Source organism: Pelophylax lessonae (genome assembly GCF_965119305.1).
Source record: "Pelophylax lessonae genome assembly, chromosome: 7".
Classification (NCBI taxonomy): Eukaryota; Metazoa; Chordata; class Amphibia; order Anura; family Ranidae; genus Pelophylax; species Pelophylax lessonae.
Genome location: NC_138774.1, coordinates 174,755,342 through 174,778,714, shown reverse-complemented (window position 1 = coordinate 174,778,714; position 23,373 = coordinate 174,755,342). Strand labels below are relative to the sequence as shown.

At 42.7% G+C, this 23,373-nt stretch overlaps 2 protein-coding genes across 3 annotated transcripts in view; one reads left to right on the top strand and one right to left on the bottom strand.

Annotated features, from left to right (window-relative positions):
• The window catches only part of SURF1 (SURF1 cytochrome c oxidase assembly factor), a gene marked incomplete at its 5' end in the record, with an annotated part of 33,869 nt that extends 33,100 nt beyond the window's left edge, over positions 1-769 (top strand). Inside the window, one exon of the mRNA XM_082262929.1 lies at positions 455-769. Coding sequence (XP_082119055.1) covers positions 455-521 — 67 coding nt within the window. The 3' untranslated portion in view covers positions 522-769. The remainder of the gene's footprint in view (positions 1-454) is intronic.
• Positions 1-23,373, bottom strand: part of LOC309559886 (sulfotransferase 1C1-like) — a 231,890-nt gene that overhangs the window by 203,315 nt on the left and 5,202 nt on the right. The window contains exons 2-7 of one of the 2 annotated variants that reach the window (XM_082263319.1): positions 11,469-11,591; positions 9,855-9,952; positions 9,649-9,775; positions 7,810-7,904; positions 7,109-7,289; positions 5,985-6,233 (exon numbers count right to left, since the gene is read on the bottom strand). In XM_082263319.1, coding sequence (XP_082119445.1) covers positions 6,121-6,233; positions 7,109-7,289; positions 7,810-7,904; positions 9,649-9,775; positions 9,855-9,952; positions 11,469-11,591 — 737 coding nt within the window. In that variant the 3' untranslated portion in view covers positions 5,985-6,120. Of the gene's footprint in view, positions 1-5,984; positions 6,234-7,084; positions 7,290-7,809; positions 7,905-9,648; positions 9,776-9,854; positions 9,953-11,468; positions 11,592-23,373 lie in introns of those variants that run through there. The other variant, XM_082263320.1, reaches the window with a different exon arrangement.

The following is a 23,373-nucleotide window of genomic DNA, read 5'->3' as shown; positions in this document are numbered from 1 at the left end:
TGAAGTGTTGGGGTAACAAAAACTTTAAAGAAGCAAGGAAAAATAAGTGCAGAATTCATAGTCCGTCACCCCATTGTACTAGCCTTAAAGAAGGATGCTTTCATTGGCAACATCAGAAGTAGCTTTAAAATAGGCAGGTGTCGGATATAAATCTGTAAAAGCACTGACCACCAGCAGTATATCTTTTCTAAAGAACTGATAAAGCAGTTGTTTCTTAAGAACTACCGTACTGGTGCAGAACCCTGGCATCCAGCAAGTGCAGCTTGTGTACTAGTGATAATTGGAAAAGCGTCCCCCTGTCTCCCCCCCCCCCCCCCCCCGTTTTTAAAATCTGTCCATTGTATCAGAATAGAAAGGCTTTTTCATCTGTAGCTTGATATTAGTGGAAGGCCTTATTTATCAATTTGGGCCCAGCCAAAATTATTAATTGTGGGATGATCATTTTCTTTTACAGGTATGGTCTCTGCGCTGCCACTACATACATGTGGTTCAAGAAATTCATACAGAAGGTTCCGCTCTAGCTGATGAATATTCTAAAAAACAATTCTAAGTACAAGACAGTATGTGGCTGAGAACTGACATAGATCTCTGATGTGTGGTTAGAATGGACAAGAACTGATTATTGGAAGGTGGAAGAGAATTACCACTATGTACAATTTCTGTATGTTGTGAATTATATATTACGTTATTATTTAGACCTAACTGAATTAGGATCATTTTGGGTTTTATAAAACTTTAAACAGATGTATGTATAAACATGGGTAAGGTACAATATTTTTGCAGTGTGAGAAATGAGTGTGCACAATTCTTAATAAAGTGTTTTCACTGTTTCCCATGAAAAGGTGTAAAGTTCAAAAAGTTTTTGGTGGTAGAGACTGGCAAATGGGTAAGGGGATAGTGTGTAAACATGGCAGAGGGGTGGTGGGGGCAGCGCTTGCCCATCTGTACATGTGGCAGTGGGAAACTGATAGTGGCAGAAACCAACAGTCTGTACTTATGGCAAAAAGATGATGGTAGTAGAAAACAGGGCAGAGGGGTGAGAGACTGTCAGTGTGTGCATAGGCGTGATGGGATGAGTTCAAATGTCTCTATAATTTGCTGTTCTGTTTGTTTAATACATTCTAATAGATAAAATCTAATTATGGACAAATACTTTAACTAGCATTAACAGAGCAGCAGTGTTAATTTCGTCGACTAAAATGTTTTCGTCGACTAAACACAATTTGAGTCTACTAAAATATGACTAAAACTATTTAGAGGACTAAAATACAACTAAAAATAAAATGTTGTTTTAGTCATAAGACTAAAATACGACTAAAACTAAAATGGCATTTTAGTCATAAGACTATAACTAAAACTAAATTAAAAATTGACATCAAAATGAATACTACTCTGCTGGCCATTTCTAAATGGGCAACACAATTCCATCCAGAGCCTGTAATAATCGCACATTCAAGTTTAAACATTTATTACACCACCACATAAGCATAGGTAAGGGGCATCTACTGAGCTGCTAAAAGAGAAGAAAATAGGAAAATGGCTTATCTGGTATTTTTTCTTAATATTTAATGTTGGTAATATTTTCAGGTAATATGTGCAATGACATTACAGCCAATAGAGTTTACAGTTTTTTTTTTTTTTTTTTTTGTATTTTAAAGTTTCACTTCTGTTTGCCAAAAAGCTATATTTTTCTTGTTTAGGAAACTCGGTTTTATTTATAAAGATGTTATTCATCACAACGGCTAAATCTGTGTTTGTAGTTAATACCCATAATAATAACCTATTATTAGATTTTTACTCAAGTAGTATATAATTTGTTTGGAACTTCTAGAGAAATGTTTAAATAATGCATTATAATTTACCTTAACCTATTCGATTTGTAGTTGACTAAAATGTATGAGATTTTAGTCGACTAAAATGTACTGGAGATTTTAGTCGACTAAAATATGACTAAAACTAAAACAATTCAGATGACTAAAATACGACAAAAACTAAAATGGCATTTTAGTCAAAAGACTAAAATACGACTAAAACTAAAATAGCGTTTTAGTCAAAGGACTATAACTAAAACTAAATCGATATTTGCTGCCAAAATTAACACTGCAGAGCAGTTTTGAAATTATTCATTACAATATAGAAAAAAAATATTTGGTGGCATATATTTCAAATGACTAACTGGTCCATGGCTAGCTGGTACAGCAAATTCAACCCAAGAGATTGCTGTTTTAAATCTAAACAAACTCTCAGAAGAACCCCAGAATTTACTGTAGCAGGGTCTGCAGATAATATGAAAGTGAATGCGTCCACAATCAAAGGGCGCACCAATAAAACCTACATGGGAGGTGTGCCAGGAAGAAGCTTTCTAGTTGAATAAATGATAAGGATTGTTTTCTATTGTTTTTGTTTTGGTATGTCACATTTATTTGTAGGAATGGCTTGAATAAAAATCCAATGCTTGCCTGTTCAAATATGTTGAAGAAATCTACAGATTCCATGGAATGTGCTTATTTTTATACATGACAATGTTTTTCACCTGCACAAACACAGGTTGCTTTTCTAAGTAAAGATTAAGCAGCACTATTAGAATTTAGCTCTAAATGTTTTGTTTTAAGAACAATTATTTGATTTTCTAATCATTAGTAGGGTCATATCAACATTCACTTACAGCGTGACAATTTGAAGGAGCAGGATGGAACATTTTTCTCAAACAAATGAATTTTTACCAGTTAATGTAGTTTTTGTTCAGGAAAGTCCATTTGCTCCAAAATGTTAAAAACAAAAATTTTAGCTACTTTCCAACGACATTTATCTAGTCATGGAATGTATTTTTCATAAAAATGTTTGAAAATCCATTAGTGTATGCCCAGCCTAATGTGAGTAATACTCCACACTCTACACCAATAGTCTATGAGTCTAAGTTTAAATACTACACTATTTATCAATTTTTCTGTATGGTTTCCCCCTCCTCCTTTTTCTCATCACATTTTTGGCATTATCTTTAAAATAATTTCCCCTGTTACACAAGGATTATTATAATACCTGTTCATTTTGTCGGTATATCCATTATTTTTCCATTTCCTTTAACAGGCCATGCTGTCAGGCAGAAATTACAGTAAGGGAGGCTTACGCTAACCATATAACACAGACGGGTACTTTCAACTGGGGATAGACCGATATGTTTTTTTCAGGGCTGATAGCGATATTTTGGTCACAACGTATCGGTATCTGACGATATTTTGTACATTTAAAGTTTTGAAAAAGACAATTTTTGACACAAATCTGGTACTAAACATGTTCATTTTTGTTTAATTCTTAATGGCTGGCTTGCTGGCACCCTGTGATGGGTGGCTGGCTGGCTGTCTGGCACCCTGTGGTGGGTGGGTGGCTGGCTTGCTGGCACCCTGTGGTGGGTGACTGGCTTGCTGGCACCCTGTGGTGGATGGTTGGCTGGCTGGCACCCTGTGGTGGGTGGCTGGCTGGCACCCTGTGGTGGGTGGCTGGCTGGCTGGCACCCTGTGGTGGGTGGCTGGCTGGCTGGCACCCTGTGGTGGGTGGCTGGCTGGCTAGCACCCTTTGGTGGGTGGGTTGGTCGGCTGGCTTTCTGGCACCCTGTGGTGGGTGGCTGGCTGTCTGGCACCCTGTGATAGGTGGGTGGCTGGCTAGCACCCTTTGGTGGGTGGGTTGGTCGGCTGGCTTTCTGGCACCCTGTGGTGGGTGGCTGGCTGTCTGGCACCCTGTGATAGGTGGGTGGCTGTCACAGGGGCTGTGGGTGGGCGGCTGGCTGGTACAGTGCCTGTGACTGGCTGGTACAGGGCCTGTGAGTGGCTGGCTGTCTGGCACCCTGTCTGTGGGTGGCTGTCTGGCACCCTGTGGTGGGTGGCTAGCTGGCACAAGAGCTGTGGGTGGCTGGCAGGTACAGGGCCTGTGGGTGGCTGGCTGGTACAGGGCCTGTGGGTGGCTGGCTGGCTCGCTGGTACAGTGCCTGTGGCTGGCTGGAACAGGGCCGCCTGTGGATGTGGGTGGCTGGCTGGCACCGAGCTGCTGTGGGTGGGTGTATGGCTGTGATACACTCCCGCAAGATTAGTCCCGACTCCAGACGTGGCTGTTCAAGGCGGGGGAGGCTGCCTAAGAAGGCAGAATGACGTCACAAAAATATCGGCCAGTTCCGGGGCCGAAACCGATATATCGGGGAAAGTGTATATCGGCCTTGCCGATTAATTGGTCTATCCCTACTTTCAACAGTCTGCTTGTAATCATGTGGTGTGATCCTTTATTGTGTAAAAACTGGCTTTAATTTGTTATTCTCTAACGTAATGTGAAACTAAACTCTGCTTTTTTTTTGCTGCTGTGACCTGATTTCTGTTAGAGGCTGGCTACCTTTTGTTCTCCATGGTGCCACTGTTTTCAGGAACGTAACCACCCTCTCTTGCATGCTCAGACTGTACCTTAAATTTATTTAGCTGCCACCCTGTTAATCCCCAGGAAAAGTAACAGATGTACTAATAGGATCAACAGGTCATACTGGGAGCAAAACCAGAACTGCTTTCTTAAAAGGTAACTCCACGTTCATGTGGAAAACAAAGAAAAAACAATATAGCATATACAATTTAGCGTATACAATTCAATTACAATATGACACAAATCATATTGTAATTGAATGTTATTAAAATTCACCTTTCCTTTTTAATCTTTAGCTGTTGCAATTTTCTGAAAATCCAATGCAATATGGCTACCTGGGGCTGTTCTGTACACAGAATGTGTACTAACCACACCCCAGAAACATAATTTCCTGCTTGTGTGATTGGCTCACCGACTTCTCCAGTCTGCCTAAGATACAAGTCAGATTTCTGGCATCCCCTGCAACAAAAATGTCATTTTTGGTGAGATACTCCCAATAGGAACATGTCCAAAGGGGGGATACAGGCTCAGCAGCTTTCCTCATTAGAGCCCTGCAGCTGCCACAGCTGATAGATAATCATGAAATCACTCCCATTTGACCCACTCAGCACAGAGGACAAAACAGGGATTTCTTCAGAATAACAAAAGGTAGGAATCTGCAACAAAGTTTGTTAAAATCCCTGCAATGTACACAGATCACTCAGGGGGGAATGCTTTTTACTCAACAATAGTGGAGTTACTCTTTAACGCTACAGCCCGGCTTTATCATATGCTATTATTTTTTGCCTATAGTTCTAATTTAACACTTCCAGACTCCTGAAAATCTTTAGCGGTAGATTATGTTGTTTATGCCTAATGTAGCATGTAACAGGGAGGCCAAAGTCAGACGTCAGAGCTGCAAATTTGCATATTATCGCCTAGTACCAGGAAACCATAAAGAAGGGACAGAAAATGTTGTTTACAGATTATGTGAATACTCTGGAGCCTCTCCACAGTTTTCTATTTTGGCTAGGACCCTAAGTGATCCAAGGTTACAGAATAGCTTGGCAGCATTGTGTACAATGGTCACATAAGGTCACTGTTTGTTGTGTCATCCTCCTTCACAGCATGTGACAGCTAAGCAACTTTGAACCGGCAAAAGAATTGAATCTGAGAGAAAAGTTTGTAATATATATTATATCATAGTTAATATAATAGTTATATAATATTATAGTTTGTAAGGGTGTCATGTGCAGAATGCAATTATTCTCCCTCTTTGTCCTTGTGTGGAAAGTAGGGAAACACATTGGGGTTGTTTTACTAAAGGCAAATAGTCTGTGTACTGCAAGGGCATTTGCACTAGATCTGAGAGGAAGCTCTGAAATAAAGGAAAGCTCTGCTGATTTCTATAATCCAATCATGTTTCCTTGCATATTCAAGATCTTGAGCAACAACACTTGCAATGCACAGACAATTTGCCTTTAGTAAATCAACCCCAATGTATAAATGTATTTAGTGACTGCAATTCCTGCGTGTATGAGAATAGAATTCGCTTTAATAAGACCAGAGTTGGACACATTTTTAAAATCATACCTATGTCCTATTACCATGGTGTAAAATATGTAAGAACATAGGACTTTATTTACTAAACTGAAGAGGAGGGAGGGGTGCATTAAACATAACCGATAGGCAAGCCCAAAATAGGGGCTCCTCTTAATTGCTAGCAGCTTCCATATCCATTCTTCACTTCAGATCTGGGAATTTCAGAGTGGTGTCACTCATCTGGCGTTCATAATCTAATTGAAAGATCTTGTATTGCTCAGCGGTGAACAACGTCTTCCAGTCTCCAACTTTACCTGCCAGAACAGAAAGAAAGGAATTCAGAAAAAATTAGTAACAGTTTTTTTTTCCACCCCCCCCCCCTCCCAATTATAAAGGATAATTTCACCTTACATAACTTATTACACCCATATTCAGGGTGTAATATGTTACAAACGGATTGGCCCTTGCTGCTCCCTCATCCCTGCTATGACAGCAATCGGGGTTCTTCTCCCTCCGTGCTAGCTGTCCCAATTTGAAAAAAACATGGCAGAGCAAGGCTCCACCCACTGAGTGACAGGGCTGTGTGACAAGGTTCGGCAGCCTTTACAGCTGTCGGCATGTAGTTTTCAATGAACTACCACAGCGCTGTGGTAGTTCATTCATGCTTCCTGTTAAACTAAATGCTTACCCATACGGGATGTATGGGGAGCAGATGCTGGAAACCTGCATAGCATCAGCGATCAGTGCTTTACATTTAATATTTTTTTCCAAAAAGTGAACTTATTCTTTAACACTCCTTTAGAACATGGAAGTATGTTCATGTGATGCAAAGGGAGCAATCCACCTACACCACAGCTTCTGTTCATCATTTATGTAGTAGTTGCATCCAGCAACCCATAAATTACACAGTGTTTGCGGAAGATTTTCTTACTCCACCCACAGCATTAAGCCATACATGAAGCAGCTGCAAATAAAACCCACAGCATCCCCTTCTAGAATTCTTACCTACTACCCATTGACTGAATTGAACTATATTCCACACTACTTCCCTTTCTGTAGACATTTTTGCTGTAAATATAAAGTGCTGATGTGTATTTAGGGCAGGACTTCACTAAACAGATTTTTTTTTTTTTTTTATGGAAACAAAAACCCTGATACTTAGCACCCATTTATCAAAGCCACAGCCAACCTTTTCTCATGAAACCTTTCTGCGATTGGTCAAGAAGCTCCTCAGGGAATTCCGAATAATTGGCCATGGGGTTATTCTTCATATGTTCAAAGGAGCTGAGTTTCACAATTTTGGTTACTAAATCTTCTGACAGTTCTTTACCGAGAAACTTCGCCACTTTCTTAATCTCCTGTGAGGGGTTCTGAGGGCGAGAGTAATCGGAATATATGAAGAAAATAACTACAATGCTGTACAAAGGACAAGATGATATCAGTATTATCTTGAATTGGGAGGATTTTTCTATCAGTATGTAAAAGGTTCCTTGAATAAGCCTTTAAGTTGTGGGTTGTAATGCCCAAATCAATAGGGTTAAAAAATGTTGCATGATTTTCTTACAATGAAGGCTAACCAGTTATCAAGAATGATGTGGGAATATTCTGAGCCACAGCATTGATCCAAAAGCCTTTGTAGGATCAGTAAGGGTTATTTATTCCATTCTGTCCAAACTGTCCTCTATTGCTTTGGAGGTTTGTTTAGCCAGGCCCAGCACCTAAACGGCTGAAATTTGTGTAAGTTTGAACCTATAAGACATTGATTCCGTTCTCTTTACTATGCAAACAGAGTAACATGAGAAAAGGAAACATTTTTATACTGAGTTTCCTCCAATATAAAATCAGGTTTTTCGTTTCATTATTGAAATATATGTCTATGTATGTGCTCACCTTTTTTAGATCTTCAAAAAATGTATATAAAATGTTGTGCTTATCTCTTGCTGCCCAAAAACCTTTCACGTGATCATACCAGGAGCCCCAGCCCACTGCGCAGATAGAAAACAACAGGTAACAAACACAAGAGTACAGATAAGCAATATCATATCACCCATCTACACTACAGTCTTCACTGTGGGATCTAGTCTTACCTGTCCAATAACACAGCCCAATTCCTCAGGACACAATCTCGCCTATCTACAGTACACTACAGTCTTCACTGCAGGAGCTATCCTTACTAGTGATCGACTGATCTCGTTTTTTTGTTGCCAATACCGATATTTTGGCCAATGCATATCGGTATTGGACGATATTGGCCGATATTTTTGCACATTTAAAAAAAAAAGTTTTTTTTTTTTTTTTGACAGATACTTTTGTGGAGGGATCTGGGGGACTTCTGGGTTTTTGCATGGAGACCCGGTCATAGCCGAAGGCGCTTTGATCAGGTCTTCGGCGGCTGTGCAGGCTGGTTGCCCTGGTCTCCCGTTGGGACGGGAGATCCGGGCGAGCCGCGGGAGGGGGGGGGGACGTCCCCTCCCGTTCCTTTTAATGATAGCCGAGCGGCTTCTCAGCCGCATTAGTTGTCATTACAACACAGCCGACCGTCGGCTATGGACGCCGGTACCGGGGTAATGCCTTTAGCTTAGCAACAGGCATCACTCCGGTACAAGCACTTTCCCGAAATATCGGTAACCTCTGGTGCCGATTCCGATATATCGGGAAAAGTGCATATCGGTTCTCGATATATCGGCTTTGCCGATAATTGGTCGATCCCTAATTCTTACCTGTCCTACTACAAAGCCCAATTCCTCAGTACACAATTGACATGACAGTTTCCACTACAGGATCCAATCTTAGCTGTCCTTCTACTAAGGGCTCATTTCCTTAGGACACAATTCTACCTGTTCACACTAAAGTCTTCCTTTTGGTTTCCAAAGGTGACCCTTGCAGGTTTTCTCAGAAATGTCTCAGGATTTACAGAATGGCTGCACATGATATTCACTGAGGGATTATGGTAATCTTATGTATTGTCGGCTTTGATACAGCCACACACTAAACCGTAACCTCACTGGAAAATCTTGCCAAACAGGCCCAAGCCCCTTGGAGCTTTTTGCTTTTAGTTACTTCATATATGCACCATTTCATCTACAGGTGTTGAAAAAAGGTTACAAATGGGAATCTGAAATCAGTTAATACATTAAGATATTTTCATTTATCAAACACAAAATATTTCCCTGTAGTTACCAGATAGGGTTCACATACTTTTTGAATCAATGACTGCTGATTAATGTTGTTCATGCTCTGCTTTAATATACCTAGCTGCAGTTCTTTGTTGTAAGTTCTTTCATTCTTGGTATAGTATTTTATATCTCACAGAGATCACATTACTTCCTCTTACAAAACCTTCATCTTCCTTTCGCTAAGGATAGCTTCATCTTTGTTTAGGTTCTATCCAGGGTTACGATCTACTACCTGGATAGAGATGCCTGCCATAGATGATACAATCATGTAAATTTCGATTTCTAGAGGAGGAGAGACTGAAGTAATTATTTCGCCTGCCTGTTTTTTTTCTTGTTTTTTCTTTCTTCTCTGCAAAAAACTTTTTGTTTTGTATGTTGTCAAAAGTTCTAGCTAGGTCAGCTTTAAACAAGACTGCCTTTATTATGGAGATGTGATCACACCCCATGAGCCATCATAAAAAGGGTCATTTTCTCACAACTCTAAATGTCACCTGCTGCCTTGTGCCTACAGATTGAACCCTTATAGAAACTCAACGCAATCTTTCCCCCTCACCGTCTCCCTTCATAAACCTCTGCACGTAGTCCTCAAACAGCCCTGGGTCTGGGTGGAACTGCACAAGATGGTCAAAGTGGTAGAAGGAAGTCAAAGTATCTTTGGCATTGCGTGCCACATAGATGACCTGTGAAGAAAAGACTGTCACTTCCAGTCAATGTCACTTCTGTAGTGTATGACTAAACAACATTGCTCGGTGCAACTACCTTGCAGTTGTGTTTCCAGAATGATGGTGGAACCAGCTGGTAGGGCAAATGGCTCTTCAGCACTCGTGGTGAGGGCCTGGCATTCACCTCTTCAATCCCTGTAATGTAGACATCAGAGATAGATGCTTTATTGCCTGATTTTTTTGCCTTTTCAAAATGTATCTATCTGATGGGGGAAGCAGGAGAATATTTCACATAGAGAGCAAAATATGGCAACCTCCAACTGCTTATCAATTTATGAGGATCATCACATGGCTACAAGCAGCCATCTATTCCTTGTTTGTCTGATGTTACATGGGTGATGCTGGTGCCACTTTGCTAGTGAACAGATCGCTAAGAGACTGTTTACTAGTCTATATGGAACTGCCCTCTCGCTAGCCAGACCATCTAGATGTTCTTCCCTTGTTAATAGAGAGATTCTGCAGCATCCAGGGCTAGTAAGAGTGTGTGTAGTAAGAGTGTGATTTCCCCATAGGTAAGTGTAAGTGGAATGACCCTGCCACTGGCAATTTGTGGCCAGGACAGATGCCCGAGTGACATCAATCTGCAAGGATCAGATTGTCATATGCAGGGCCTGAAGGGTCAAGTACTGACCCCTCACAGAAGACTTAAAGTGGTTGTAAACCACAGACATGAAATATGAATAAGGCATTTCCTTCTATAGTTTGTACTTGTCTAACTTAAGAGCATCAAGTGTCATTTCTGGCTACTGCTCTGTTCCTCTGCTATCAGCATGAGTCCTTTCTGACATTTTTTTCTGACACCAAGAGAAATAAAGGTAACAGGAAAAGGAGCTCAAGCTGATTGACAGCATCAGCTCTGTTCCTGTGTGGTTGTGTGTGCGGGTTCCCTTCCTTTTCCTTCCTTTCCCTCCAATCAGCTCTCAGAGCTCGCCTCACTGAGCTCTTCACTGTGTTATTTCAGCTCTGCATCTCCTTTTTCTGACAGCTCAGACATGCTTTAATAATTCTGGTCTTTCCTAAATCTCTGGGCTTTTCTTTATTACATATCAGGAAGGGAAATTATGATGTTGCTCATGGTAACCACTGTAGATTGTCTTTTTGAGTAAGTGTATGATCTAATGTCCAGTGTTGTTTAAATTCGTTCTCTTAATATGTTTTCTGCATCTGGTCTCAGGCCATCTCACAAGCCTACAAAGTAAATAATTAACAAGATTACTGCTTGATGCCAACCTGAAATAACCTGTGCCATGTCCTCAAAATGCCTGGAAACTTTCCAACTCTGGGCAGACAAACCATGAAATTTCTTTTTTGCTACAGCCTGTTCCAAATATTCATACACACATTTTTATTTTAATCCCCTTGAACTTTTTAATAGTCGATAAAGGTTCCAACAGCTACAGCATCTGGTTTTCATGTTATCACTAACAACATTTCAACCCCCTACTTGAGTACTGGGCTCAGCATATAATAAATTGCTCTTCACAGACCACTTTCCCTTTACTTATCTCCAAAAACATACCTCTACTAGTTTTTGGTCTGTGAATGGTCAACCGTCCTTTATAGTTTCTCAGTGTCCAACATTGCTATGGTGGCACACTGAGTATGTGTGTGTACATACATTTATCAGTAAATTCTCACAAAGTCTCCTGACCTGGCTTCATCATATGAAGGAGTTCAATGAAAGGCATTCTCTCATATACTGGTGCTCTCATGCATATCTTCTCATCGCCATCATGTAGGATCAGATCCACCATCTCCTGCATCCAAGTGGTCCCTGAAATTCACATGTTCTCTCATCAAAGACCCAGACATATCAAGCATCACTATATATACAAAGAGATTAATCTACACTATGCAATAGTTATCTTTGCAGAGGTTTGCCATAACAATGGACAGCAGAATAGCATAAAGGGCTACTCCACCCAAATGTATACATTCTGTAGATGTTGGAGAGTAATACCATGGTTTCTCAAATTTTGGACCATGTCTAATACACAGAGAAAAAGGAAACCTTCTGTCTCTATCAGGGAAGATGAGGGGATTTTCCATATGTTAACCTCTGTAGTTTTCTCCATCTTCATTCCCCTCCTTAATAATCTTCTCCCCGTTCTCATCTCTCCTTTAAGGTGTGGTTCACACTATGAACCACGCAAATTGCACAGGAACTGCACTGCTTTTCTGTTCAATTTACATGTGGTTTGGCGAGGTGCGATTTGAGCCCATTCATTTTTTCCTTTCCTGTATCATCTGTGTTCCCCTCTTCTGTGCCAGCTCTACTCCTTTCCTGTATCATCTGTGCCCCCCCCCTTCTGTGCCATCTCTGCTCCTTTCCTGTATCATCTGTGTCCCTCTTCTGTGCCAGCTCTGCTCCTTTCCTGTATCTACTGTGCCCCCCCTCTTCTGTGCCAGCTCTGCTCCTTTCCTGTATTATATGTGTCCCCCCTCTCTTCTGTACCAGCTCTGCTCCTTTCCTGTATCTACTGTGCCCCCCCTCTTCTGTGTCATCTCTGCTCCTTTCCTGTATCATCTGTGTTCCCCTCTTCTGTGCCAGCTCTACTCCTTTCCTGTATCATCTGTGCCCCCCTCTTCTGTGCCAGCTCTGCTCCTTTCCTGTATCATCTGTGTCCCCCTCTTCTGTGCCAGCTCTACTCCTTTCCTGTATCATCTGTGCCCCCCCCTCTTCTGTGCCAGCTCTACTCCTTTCCTGTATCATCTGTGCCCCCCCCTTCCTCTGTGCCCGCTCTGCTCCTTTCCTGTATCATCTGTATCTCCCACTTCTTGGCCAGCTCTGCTCCTTTCCTGTATCATCTGTGCCTCCCCCCCCCCCTCCTACTGTGCCAGCTCTGCTCCTTTCCTGTATCATCTGTGCCCTCCCCCCTCCTGTGCCAGCTCTGCTCCTTTCCTGTATCATCTGTGCCCTCCCCCCTCCTGTGCCAGCTCTGCTCCTTTCCTGTATCATCTGTGTCCCCCATTTATGTGCCAGCTCTGCTCCTTTCCTGTATCATCTGTGTCCCCCACTTATGTGCCAGCTTTGCTTCTTTCCTGTATCATCTGTGTCTCCCACTTATGTGCCAGCTTTGCTTCTTTCCTGTATCATCTGTGCAAGCTCTGCTCCTTTCCTGTATCAGCTGTGTCCCCCTCGTTTGTGCCACTCTGTTCCTCTCTCCTGTCGCAGCAATGTCCCTCCCACCTTTCCCCAGTGTCATCAGCATAGTTGTCAACATTTCAAAAAAAATTTCAGGGACACCCTTTTTTCTGTGTGTCCAGAAAGACATTTTAGGCTGAGCATATGGGTATTTATTTAAAATGGGTGTGACTCTACAAGAAGCATATCATTAACATGAACCGGCAACAGTGCTAAAATATGGGAGGGCTTGATGTCCACCATGTATGCGGTCCGTTTTCCCCACATGTATTTTTGAGACCGTATCCATTCAGGAGAGGTAGAGAGCACCAAAAGGACATGTTTATTAGGGAAACAATATACACTGCTCAAAAAATTAAAGGAATACTTTGAAAACACATCAGATCTCAATGGGGAAAAATATCATGCTGGATACTTACATGGACTGGGTAATGTGTTAGGAATGAAAGGATGTCATATCGTTTGACGGAAATTTAAATTATCAACCTAAAGAGGGTTAAATTCAAAGACATCCCAAAAAAAGAAAAAATTATGCAGCAGGCTAGTCTATTTTGCTGAAATTTAATTGCAGCAACTCAAAATGGTACTCAGTAATTTGTATGGCCACCGTGTGCTTGTATGCATGCCTGACAACATCGAGGCATGCTCCTAGTGAGATGACAGGTGGTGTCCTGAGGTATTTCCTCCCAGATCTGGACCAGGGCAACACTCACCTCCTAAACAGACTGAGATTCAACCTGACAGTGTCGGACAGACTGAAACATAATGTCCCAGAGGTTTTCTATTGGATTTAAGTCAGGTGAACGTGGAGACCATTCAATGGTATCAATTCCGTCATCTTCCAGGAACTGGCTGCATTCTCTCACCCCATGAGGCCTAGCATTGTCGTGCACCAGGAGGAACCCAGAACCCACTGCATCAGCGTAGGGTCTGACAAAGGGTCCAAAGATTTCATCCTGATACCTAATGGCAGTCAGGGTGCCATTGTTTAGCCTATAGAGGTCTGTGTGTCCCTCCATGGATATGCCTCCCCAGACCATCACTGACCCTCCACCAAACTGGTCATGCTGAACTACGTTACAGGCAGCATAACATTTCTCCATGGCTTCTCCAGACCCTTTCATATCTGTCACATGTGCTCAGGGTGAACCTGCTCTCATCTGTGAAAAGCATAGGGCGGCAGTGGCGGACCTGTCAATTCTGGTGTTCAATGCCAATCAAGCTCCATGGTGCCAGGCAGTGAGCACAGGGCCCACTAGAGGACGTCGGGTCCTCAGGCCACCCTCATGAAGTCTGTTTCTCATTGTTTGGTCAGAGACATTCATACCAGTGGCCTGCTGGAGGTCATTTTGTAGAGCTCTGGCAGTGCTCATCCTGTTCCTCCTTGCAAAAAGGAGCAGATACCGGTCCTGTTGATTGATTAAGGACCTTCTATGGCCCTGTCCAGCTCTCCTAGAGTAACCGCCTGTCTCCTGGAATCTCCTCCATGCTCTTGAGACTGTGCTGGGAGACACAACAAGCCTTCTGGCAATGGCACTAATTTATGTGCCATCCTGGAGAAGTTGAACTGCCTGTGCAACCTCTATAGGGTCCAGATATCGCCTCATGCCACCAGTAGTGACACTGACCCTAGCCAAATGCAAAACTAGTGAAAATCAGTCAGAAAAGATGAGTAGGGGAAAAATGACAGTGGCCTCTACCTGTAAAACCATTCCTGTTTTGGAGGTTGTCTCATTGTTGCCCATCTAGTGCACCTGTTTTTAATTTCATTAACACCAAAGCAGCTGAAACTGATTAACAACCCCTTCTGCGACTTAACTGACCAGATTAATATCACAGGAGTTTACCTGATTTGATGCTATTCTCTGAATAAAAAGTATTCCTTTATTTTTTTTGAGCAGTGTATTTTCTATTCTAGTTAGTTCAGCAGGGATAGCTGGCAAGAGAGGCAGAGGATTGGTTGATTCCATGGGCTGATATATAAGGCTGTGCAGGCCTCTGTCAAGGTGACCAATGCAGAGAAAGAGCTTTCTCACACCAGATACATGTCTTAGGGTTCTTTCACACATGCATTGAAAATAGGCGGTTGGGTTGCGTTTTTATTGCTTCCTGAATGCCTATCAATGCCACACAGAATTGTTACAGTAGGGAGCAGATGGAGGTGTTCACATTGCATGTGTTGAACATGCAGTGTTTAGCGTTGCTGCAAGGAAAAAATAACGCTGTCAGCAGTTTGGCGCTTGCAACTGCCTCCATTCACTTATCTTGAAGCGCAACTTAAACGCACTGTAAAAGCGCCTATGGCGTTTACAGTGCAGTTGCAAAGCGTCAAAAGTGATCATTTCCCATTTTAGCCTTGTAAAAAAAAAAAAAAAAAAAAAAAAAAACATTGGGCGTTTGAGAAGGGTTGCCTACAACATAAATTGTGTAAAACACATCCTAAATGCTCATTAATGATATAGGTGCGTTAATGTGCTTTTAGGCTGCTTTAAAATTTTACGCAAGTGTAGCACTGCTCCCTTGAGATGTGCTGGATTCCACACCTTCTGGTCCCCCTGGGTTACCATTAGCAATTTCAGTATGCACAGATTAACACTTTACTTCTTGGCTCAATCAATGATCAGTCCAGAGGTATGTAGTTGTTTTTGTGTTTTATTTAAATTAGGGATGGGAGAAGGGAATAGTGGGATACTCCAAATTAACTATTCACAATGTGGAGGACTCCTACTTCTGATGATGCAGCCAGACTGCTGTTTCACCCTGCCACTAGGTGAATTTGGATTAAGTCTCTATCCAGATGACTTGATGGACTAGATTATCTTCAGGATACTCTCCTTGTATTCCCTTTCACTTGACACACTGACACCCGTCCTCTGACTATCCTACACCGGGGTGGCCCACCTCAAGTCAGGCCCCTAGACACAATCCCCTGTACTCACGATACTGTTTTTCGAAGGTCTCTAGTGTCTCTCCCCCCTTTAGTCAGCTCTCCTGGACCTCTGGGTTCAGTTTCCGTTCCTCTGGTCCCCAGGCCGACTGCTTGCAACCACGTGCCACCACTACAGAGGAGGAGGCAGACGCCACCCTCCCTCCAGGATTCTGCTCACCAATCAAAGACCCCACAGCACATGTGCTCCTGGCTTTTATACAGTATCCCAGAATGCACCGAGACAGCCTGTCTCTACCAATCACCAGGACTGTATCAAAGCCTATGTATTCATTGGTCGGGTTTCCTCCCACTGTCCAACATGCATCCCTATTGGACCAGTGGGAAACACACTCTAGACCCAATGAATCACATACTGAGCAGACCTAACTCACAGATCCTGCTCTCTGGTAGACAGAAAGCAATATAGATTTGCCTGCTGCTCCTCTGATAGGCAGACAGAGCCAAAACTATACTCTCTCACTAGCACCTACCTAGGAGGGTGCTACCCTCACCCCCCCCCCCCCCCCAAAACGAGCCATGTCCTCTCTGGCTCTGGGCAGCCACCCTTACAAAATATTTTTTACCAAAAATCTCCACAGAGTATCCCACAAACCTGGAAAGGGGGAAAAGGGAAGTAACACATGTACAGGGTCATGGTTAATACCCCATATTGTTGTGCATTTTACACGTTCGAGAATATTATTCTGAACGAGTATAACGAGTTCTTTTTGATCGATTAATTCCTTTTTAAAAGCATATACCAATCTTAGTGAAACAGTCTACAGTAGGGAATATATAAGAATATTTATTCACAAGACATGTTTTCACCATAAATGATCAGACTTGAGTGACACAAAGAAATAACCTTACATAACATACAAACTTAAAACGATAAATGCAATGTGATATTTAGCTTAATGATGAAAGTAAAAATAAAGCAAGATTACGTTTTTCCCAGATGTTGTGGCATAAACCATATTTCAGCGTGCTATATAATCAGACCACAATTGTCTGCGAATTGCGAAGTCCAACAATCACTCCACTGCCGATGAAGCGAGAATAGGCCATGCAAAACGTGAGACTAATACGCCAATATGCGCTAAATCTGATATTAATAAAAATGTTATAAAAAGCAAAAATCATCTCTTAGAGAAAAATCTACATACGGCTGGGATTGTAATCTTGTTACCCTTGAATATGAAATATAAACATGTAAGGAATAAAAGAAATGATAGTAAATAATAATCAAATAATTAGCAAGGTATATTTACCATACTTAAGATGGCTGCTAGCTTAGAATGGTCGTTACTAGAGTCCTTAAGATGGCGGCCTTTCCAAGATGGTGGCCAGTTAGGGAGGAGTTTTGTTTGGCGTCCCTCCAAGTTTCAGGTACATTATGGAGCAAGATGCAGTCTGTATAGATGAGTCTATGCATTGCTGTAGTAGCGTGTGTGTTTTATGTGTAATGTATGAAGGGCAATGTGTGTGTGTCGTGATGTGTCTGATGTCTTGTGTCCTATTACATCTGGAGTTCTTTTTTATATTGTGTTGAACAAAAGGGCAGTAAAAATTACCATAAGCCAAACCCAGTGGGAGGAACATTATCCCCTATTGGTTGGGATTACTTAACCATTAACTGCTGAGGTCATTGGGCGACACCTCTACTAGTCATTCGGTATATTGGATATTAAAACTATATGATAATTTCTTTATATTTAAGAATATCATAAAAACAACATAATAAATTATCCATACTCTCATCCTCTATACATGTCCATCTAATATCCACCATGTATCTAAGTAAAGATTGGACCTGGTAACTGGGCCTGATAACACCATTGAATTAAGAATATTACTAATACAATATATATATAGATTGGAAATTACTGATTTACCCATATACTTTACATTTAGTAGCAGTAAGAATGATATAGATAAATGGACAGTTAAATATATATTGCTACACAACAACTTGTATATGTAAACTCTTCTACACATGGGTTATTTCCAATCAGAATATTATCCATTAAGGGATTATTATGTTAACAACAATACAGCCATGATTTGGGACTGGATTATAAAATATGGGAGAAATTTGGACCATTTCGACACTACTATATAATAGATATAATGTACTTCTCAATAGAAGATTGTCATAACATCATAAGTTCCACAACCCCCTTTTGTATATGATGGGAAAAGGATGTTGTATAAGTTTATGATTATATGAAATTCATTTGAGGATGCAGTTCTCATCAGTCTGTGACAATGTTTCTTTGATACCATTTAGTTTTCAATGGACAATTGCCTGTATGACACAATCTTTACCCCCGTGTGTGTGTAGGTAAATGAATTACAAATTCTAGTCTTTGTCCAGGCAGTTTTCCGTTTGTTTGTCTTCTCATGGTTGAAACAATAGTTTATCTGCTAGTGGATGGGTGAACACAGGTGTTATCCTGAATTTGAGTTTTGGCCATTGTGTGATAAAACGTCTCATGGCCAGAACATAATGTTTTATGATCCCTCTGGTTTCCCTAGTTTCATGACCAGGGGAAGAATGTCTTTTTATCCTTTGAGCTCCGTTGTATGTAAACCTTCCCCCCCAAAGGCCGTTCCACCTGGAATAAGCAATTTAGTTGCCTGCCTTCCCAGAGCATTATATTCAAAGTTTTACCAAACACAATTTCCTTTTGGGGGCAGATGACATAGCTTCTTATCTCAAAGTTCATGTAAATAAAACAATTTCAACAATGGACGCAATGTGTGCTTCAAACTGAAGGTGTTTTGACAGAATCAGTAACTAGTTAATTTGAGGCCTCAAAGTTCACAATTCTTGACCTGTAATAGGAAAAATGTATTTCTATTTCGTACTGAAAGTCTAACAATATATGGCCAGTAGATACAATAAATTACGTGAGAAAATATATATAACTCTGCTGCACAAATATTCACATGGTTATGTACACATAGCAGGTGCATTTAAATCAAACAAAAATCTGCTTGGACAGGTGAAAAGACATTACCCTGTCTAGCTAACTAGATACAATATATACATTGCATAAGAATCTGCATGAAGTAGTGGAGGGCCTAGCCAGACTCGGAAATCCAAAGTAAAGGAATTTAGATTAAGCATGAATGAATGCATAGCTACTTACATCAGTGAGACTGCCCTCTCCTCAGAGGCGACCTTCTCACCACATTATCTGCACATTCTTGCAGAGATCCTCTTCAGTTCCTGCCCCCTCAGGGCACACTTGACTCGACGTTCCATTGTTACTCCTGAAACAAATAACAATTAGACCTTGCTAAGCTAACTATCTATCTCATCTCTGCGAACCATTTTTGGTGACTAGATAATAGGCACAGTCCCTTCTCAACACTAGGGCACTGAGTCCACCCTTCTGGTGTTCACAGAGTTTTTTCATTCTGTAACACCAAGGCAACATGTCTTCTTCTGCGACAAGCTATATTGCTGGAGCCTGAGCAAGATTGTCCACCTTGTGAGTTTTGTATATCTCTTTGAGGGGTCCCTCACTCTGACATCCCCTCCTCTAAAGAGACAATGAGCCTCTACGTCCTCTTTCAAGGTAGCAACTCACACAAAGTTTTCTCAACTGGCCCACTGGCCCAACAGGATCTTCACAAAGTGTCCTTTGAGCAAAGTATCTTTGTAAGGAATCCTCTTCTTCTGTAGTCTTTCCCTTGGCCCAAGTTTCTACGCAAAGTGTCCTTGAACTTGTTCCAATGAGTGATCCTGGCCAGATGGACAAAAGAATCTTGTTAGAACATTTGGTAAAGCTGGCTTCTGATAGTAACTGAAACATGACACTGAATGACTACTTAGGTCCTCTGAACAGAAAGTCTGTTGTGGGTTAGAGGGTCAGCCCTCTTTTGATGGTACTACACAGTGGTAGCAGTTCTCCTGATTTCCCGATCCCTTTTTCAAGGATAGAAGGGAAAGGGGGATATGGGAATAGGACTTTGGTCCTAGCAACAACAACTTGAACTTGTACTTGACTTTGTACTTGAACTTCTGGCTCACCAGCCCCTTTACTTTCAACAACTTCCAGGCTAGCCAGCCTTGGGATGACAATATCTCAATAGGGGTGGGATCCTACATTCTCAGCAATAATGGTTAGGATGAGGGATCCAAACAGTCTTCCCCTTTAGAATCTTGGACACAAACAGACCAAGCCTGGCCTGTTCCATTAGGGCGGCGGACCTTCACACGGTCTATGTAGATGGCCCGCCCTAGGTTCCAGTTTGTCTTTACAGAGCAGAAGGTGTCCCATAGCTCAGGCCTTTCTTTGTTCTGATACGGCTTGGGGATGTAAAGGAACTCCAAAATCGCATCATTGCACCACTCTTCTCTTCTGGCCTCTATCTCCAACATAATCTCCCGAGGAGCTTAGAGGTAATCGTACCCATACTCCAGGGCCACCTTCCTCTGAATGAAACGTTGACATCTTGAGAACCTGGGAATGTCTGTCGATTTCCTCTTCCAGGTGGGGAGTATAGGGTCTCTTTTCTCCTGGTGAGCTTAGAGTAGGCCTCATTCTGATCCCCAGCCTGGGTGTATTTACGAGGTGGGGACAAATCTAGGACCCTCATAGCATAGGCCTCACAGAAACACAAATTCCTGGCACACCGCATGCATACCACAGAATCCCTTGTCTGCTCATCAGGTAAACTGGGACTTGCAGAGCCGCTCCTTTCATCTGCCTCCCAGTCCCACTCTGTCTCTTCCTCAGACTTCCATACATCTATTCCTTCTTCCAAGGATCCAAACCGATGCTGACCCTACAGCAATGGCTCCGGCCTCCCCTTCACTCGACACACTGGAAGCCGCTCTCCAGAAGCCCATTGATTCCCATTTGCCTTGATAGAAGCTGTAGATTTTGCTTGTGCAGGTATAGATGGCCCTCTTCCTGGGCCGACATTCATTCTGCAACGCCTGCACAAGTAAATCACCGCAGTGTCTAAACTGACTCCAGGCCTGCAGTCGTATAGACACATTCAAGCATTGGCTACATACCAGCCCAATATTCTCTTTGCCTCCTCCACTGCACAGTGCCAGTCTTTCGTTGGTTACCAACCGAACTCCGGTGTCCCACAGGACCGACTCCGGTGATTCCATCAACTTCTCAGGTACTCCGCCAACACGTGGGATAGCCCCTGCGCTCTGGCTCACTCCGGCATCCGCCATCTTGCTCTTCCACACACATGTCTCCTTCTCAGCTACACCCGAAGGCGGAAGTAATGTCTCAGCTCTCTTCCTCCACTCGGATTTTCAGTCTGTGGGTGCAAACCCTGCCCACAACTCCAGACAGCTGACTCTGTAGCGGTGGCTCCTCCTGCTAGGCAGATCTCTTCAGTGCGTGCTTTTCCGCGCGGTGCAACAACCTCTCCGCTGCTGTCACAACTCTGCCCAGCCAGCATGAATGCCACTGCATGGCAGACTGTGTTCACCGACACACACACATCTGCCCTTCCTATCTGCACCTGGGCCTCAGCTGCACCTCTATCTTGCCAAGCCAACTGATCTTCCATACTGTTTAGGAAAATTGTCCTGCTGTCATGAATTGCACGGTCAATATTTTTCTTTACAGTACTTGACAGACATGAGGAAAACCTTCTTGATAGCCACTATACCTGGGAGCTATCAGCCAAGTCTTGGTAAGGGTTTTTTTAATTTACATACACTAGTGGCTTTTCAGGAGGGTTTAACCATAAATGGTCCAGTGGCGGATCCGGGGGGGGGGGGGGGGGAATGGGTCAATTGCCCCCCCCCCCCCGAAAATATTACCCACTCTAGTCCCAAGTCCATACTAACAGTGTCTCTCCCAGGCCAGCAGCGGCGGCGGTAGTGCCAAGATCCTCTGTTGTTTTACCGCCGCACTGCTGGCCTATATGTTCTCTGCAGTGCACTGGTTGCTATCACCTGAGGAGGAGGAGAGCGAAGCCCCAGCATTCAGAGCGGAGCCTCCTTCTCCTCTGCAGCGCGTGTAGTGTTGGCTCCACCCACCTCCTCCCTCCAGCTTCTCCAGGCTCCAGGCCAGCAAGGTGAGAGATGAAAGCAGAGATGACTGGAGTTGGGCAAACAGCCCTGGAGAGGGCAGGGCGGGGCAGAGCAGTAGGGGAGTGGTGATTGGAGGATCGTCAGACAGGCAGAGTTGCACTGAGGAACACATGGCTGCTCCCTGGTCTGGATGCTGCTGATTGCATTGTTCCTGCTGGCTGCTGGAGCTTGTCTTTTATCTTCACACACTGACATGGATTTCTGATGACAGACAGGTAGCAGTTCTGACAGGGCAAACGTTATTCCCTTCCTCCACCACACAGTAAGCAACTGTCTCAATGCATGGGGATGCCCTCTTCCTAGTGATCCCCCTATTCAGTCTACAAGACATCCAATCTGATCAGCATCACATGGAAATGGATCCATGGTCAGGGATCACACACATGCATCCTTAACATGTCCACCACTACTTGTCACTTTGTAACAACAAGCATCCTTAGTGAGCCCCCGTTCACATCGGCGCAATTTGACATGTGATTTGACAGGTCAAATTGCATGTCAAATCGCAGCCTATTGCAGGCAATTGGAGCATCCCAATCGGTAGTTCCTGCACTACTTTTGGCGACTTCGAGGGGCGATTTTCAATAGACATCTGTGCATAAACCCGCACAGATGTCTCTCAAGTCTGAAGTCGGACTGAAATGCGGCTTTGAAATCGTGTGAGTTCAGATGAACTCGCACAATTTTAAAGCCGCATTCAATGTGAACGAGGGTTAAGGCTAGGTTCATACCTGTGCGGGTGATTGCTGCTGCAGTACAGCACCTGCTCCCACACCCGCAACCATCCACACAGAAAAACGGGGCTGTCATTTAGGAGATGCATGCGGATGCCATTAATCCTAATGGCACTGGCTCACAGTTGAAACTGCAGCAGCCGCTTCCTGCTCTTGGAGCCGCACTGCACTTGCGGCTTCCATGCGGGCCACAATTTCAAAAATGGGACAGGGAAATTTCAAAGGATTTCAAGGAACCTCAAAATGAGGTTTCGCCTAGGGTGTCAAAAATCCTTGCACCAGCACTGAAGCAGATGTACAATGCTGGCTCAGCCTGGCTGCTTCCTTAGAGTCTCAATTGCTCTTCCATGGGCGCTCCTACCTACCTGTAAAAGTGAGTACAATTAATACATTCTATTGTCTAAAATCACACAATACAGTCAGGTATGGTTCCCATATTTATGAAAAAAAGTACTTCTGAAAATCATATGTAGAAAACACAGTTGCAATTTATTATTTGTCTACCTGCTATTCTGTGAAGCTGGACTTGATCATTAACTACTTCTGGACCAGGCCTATTTCTGACACTTGTTTTTTACAAGTTAAAATCAGTATTCTTTGCTTGAAAATTACTTAGAACCTCCAAAACATTATATATATTTTTTTTATAGCAGAGGCCCTAGAGAATAA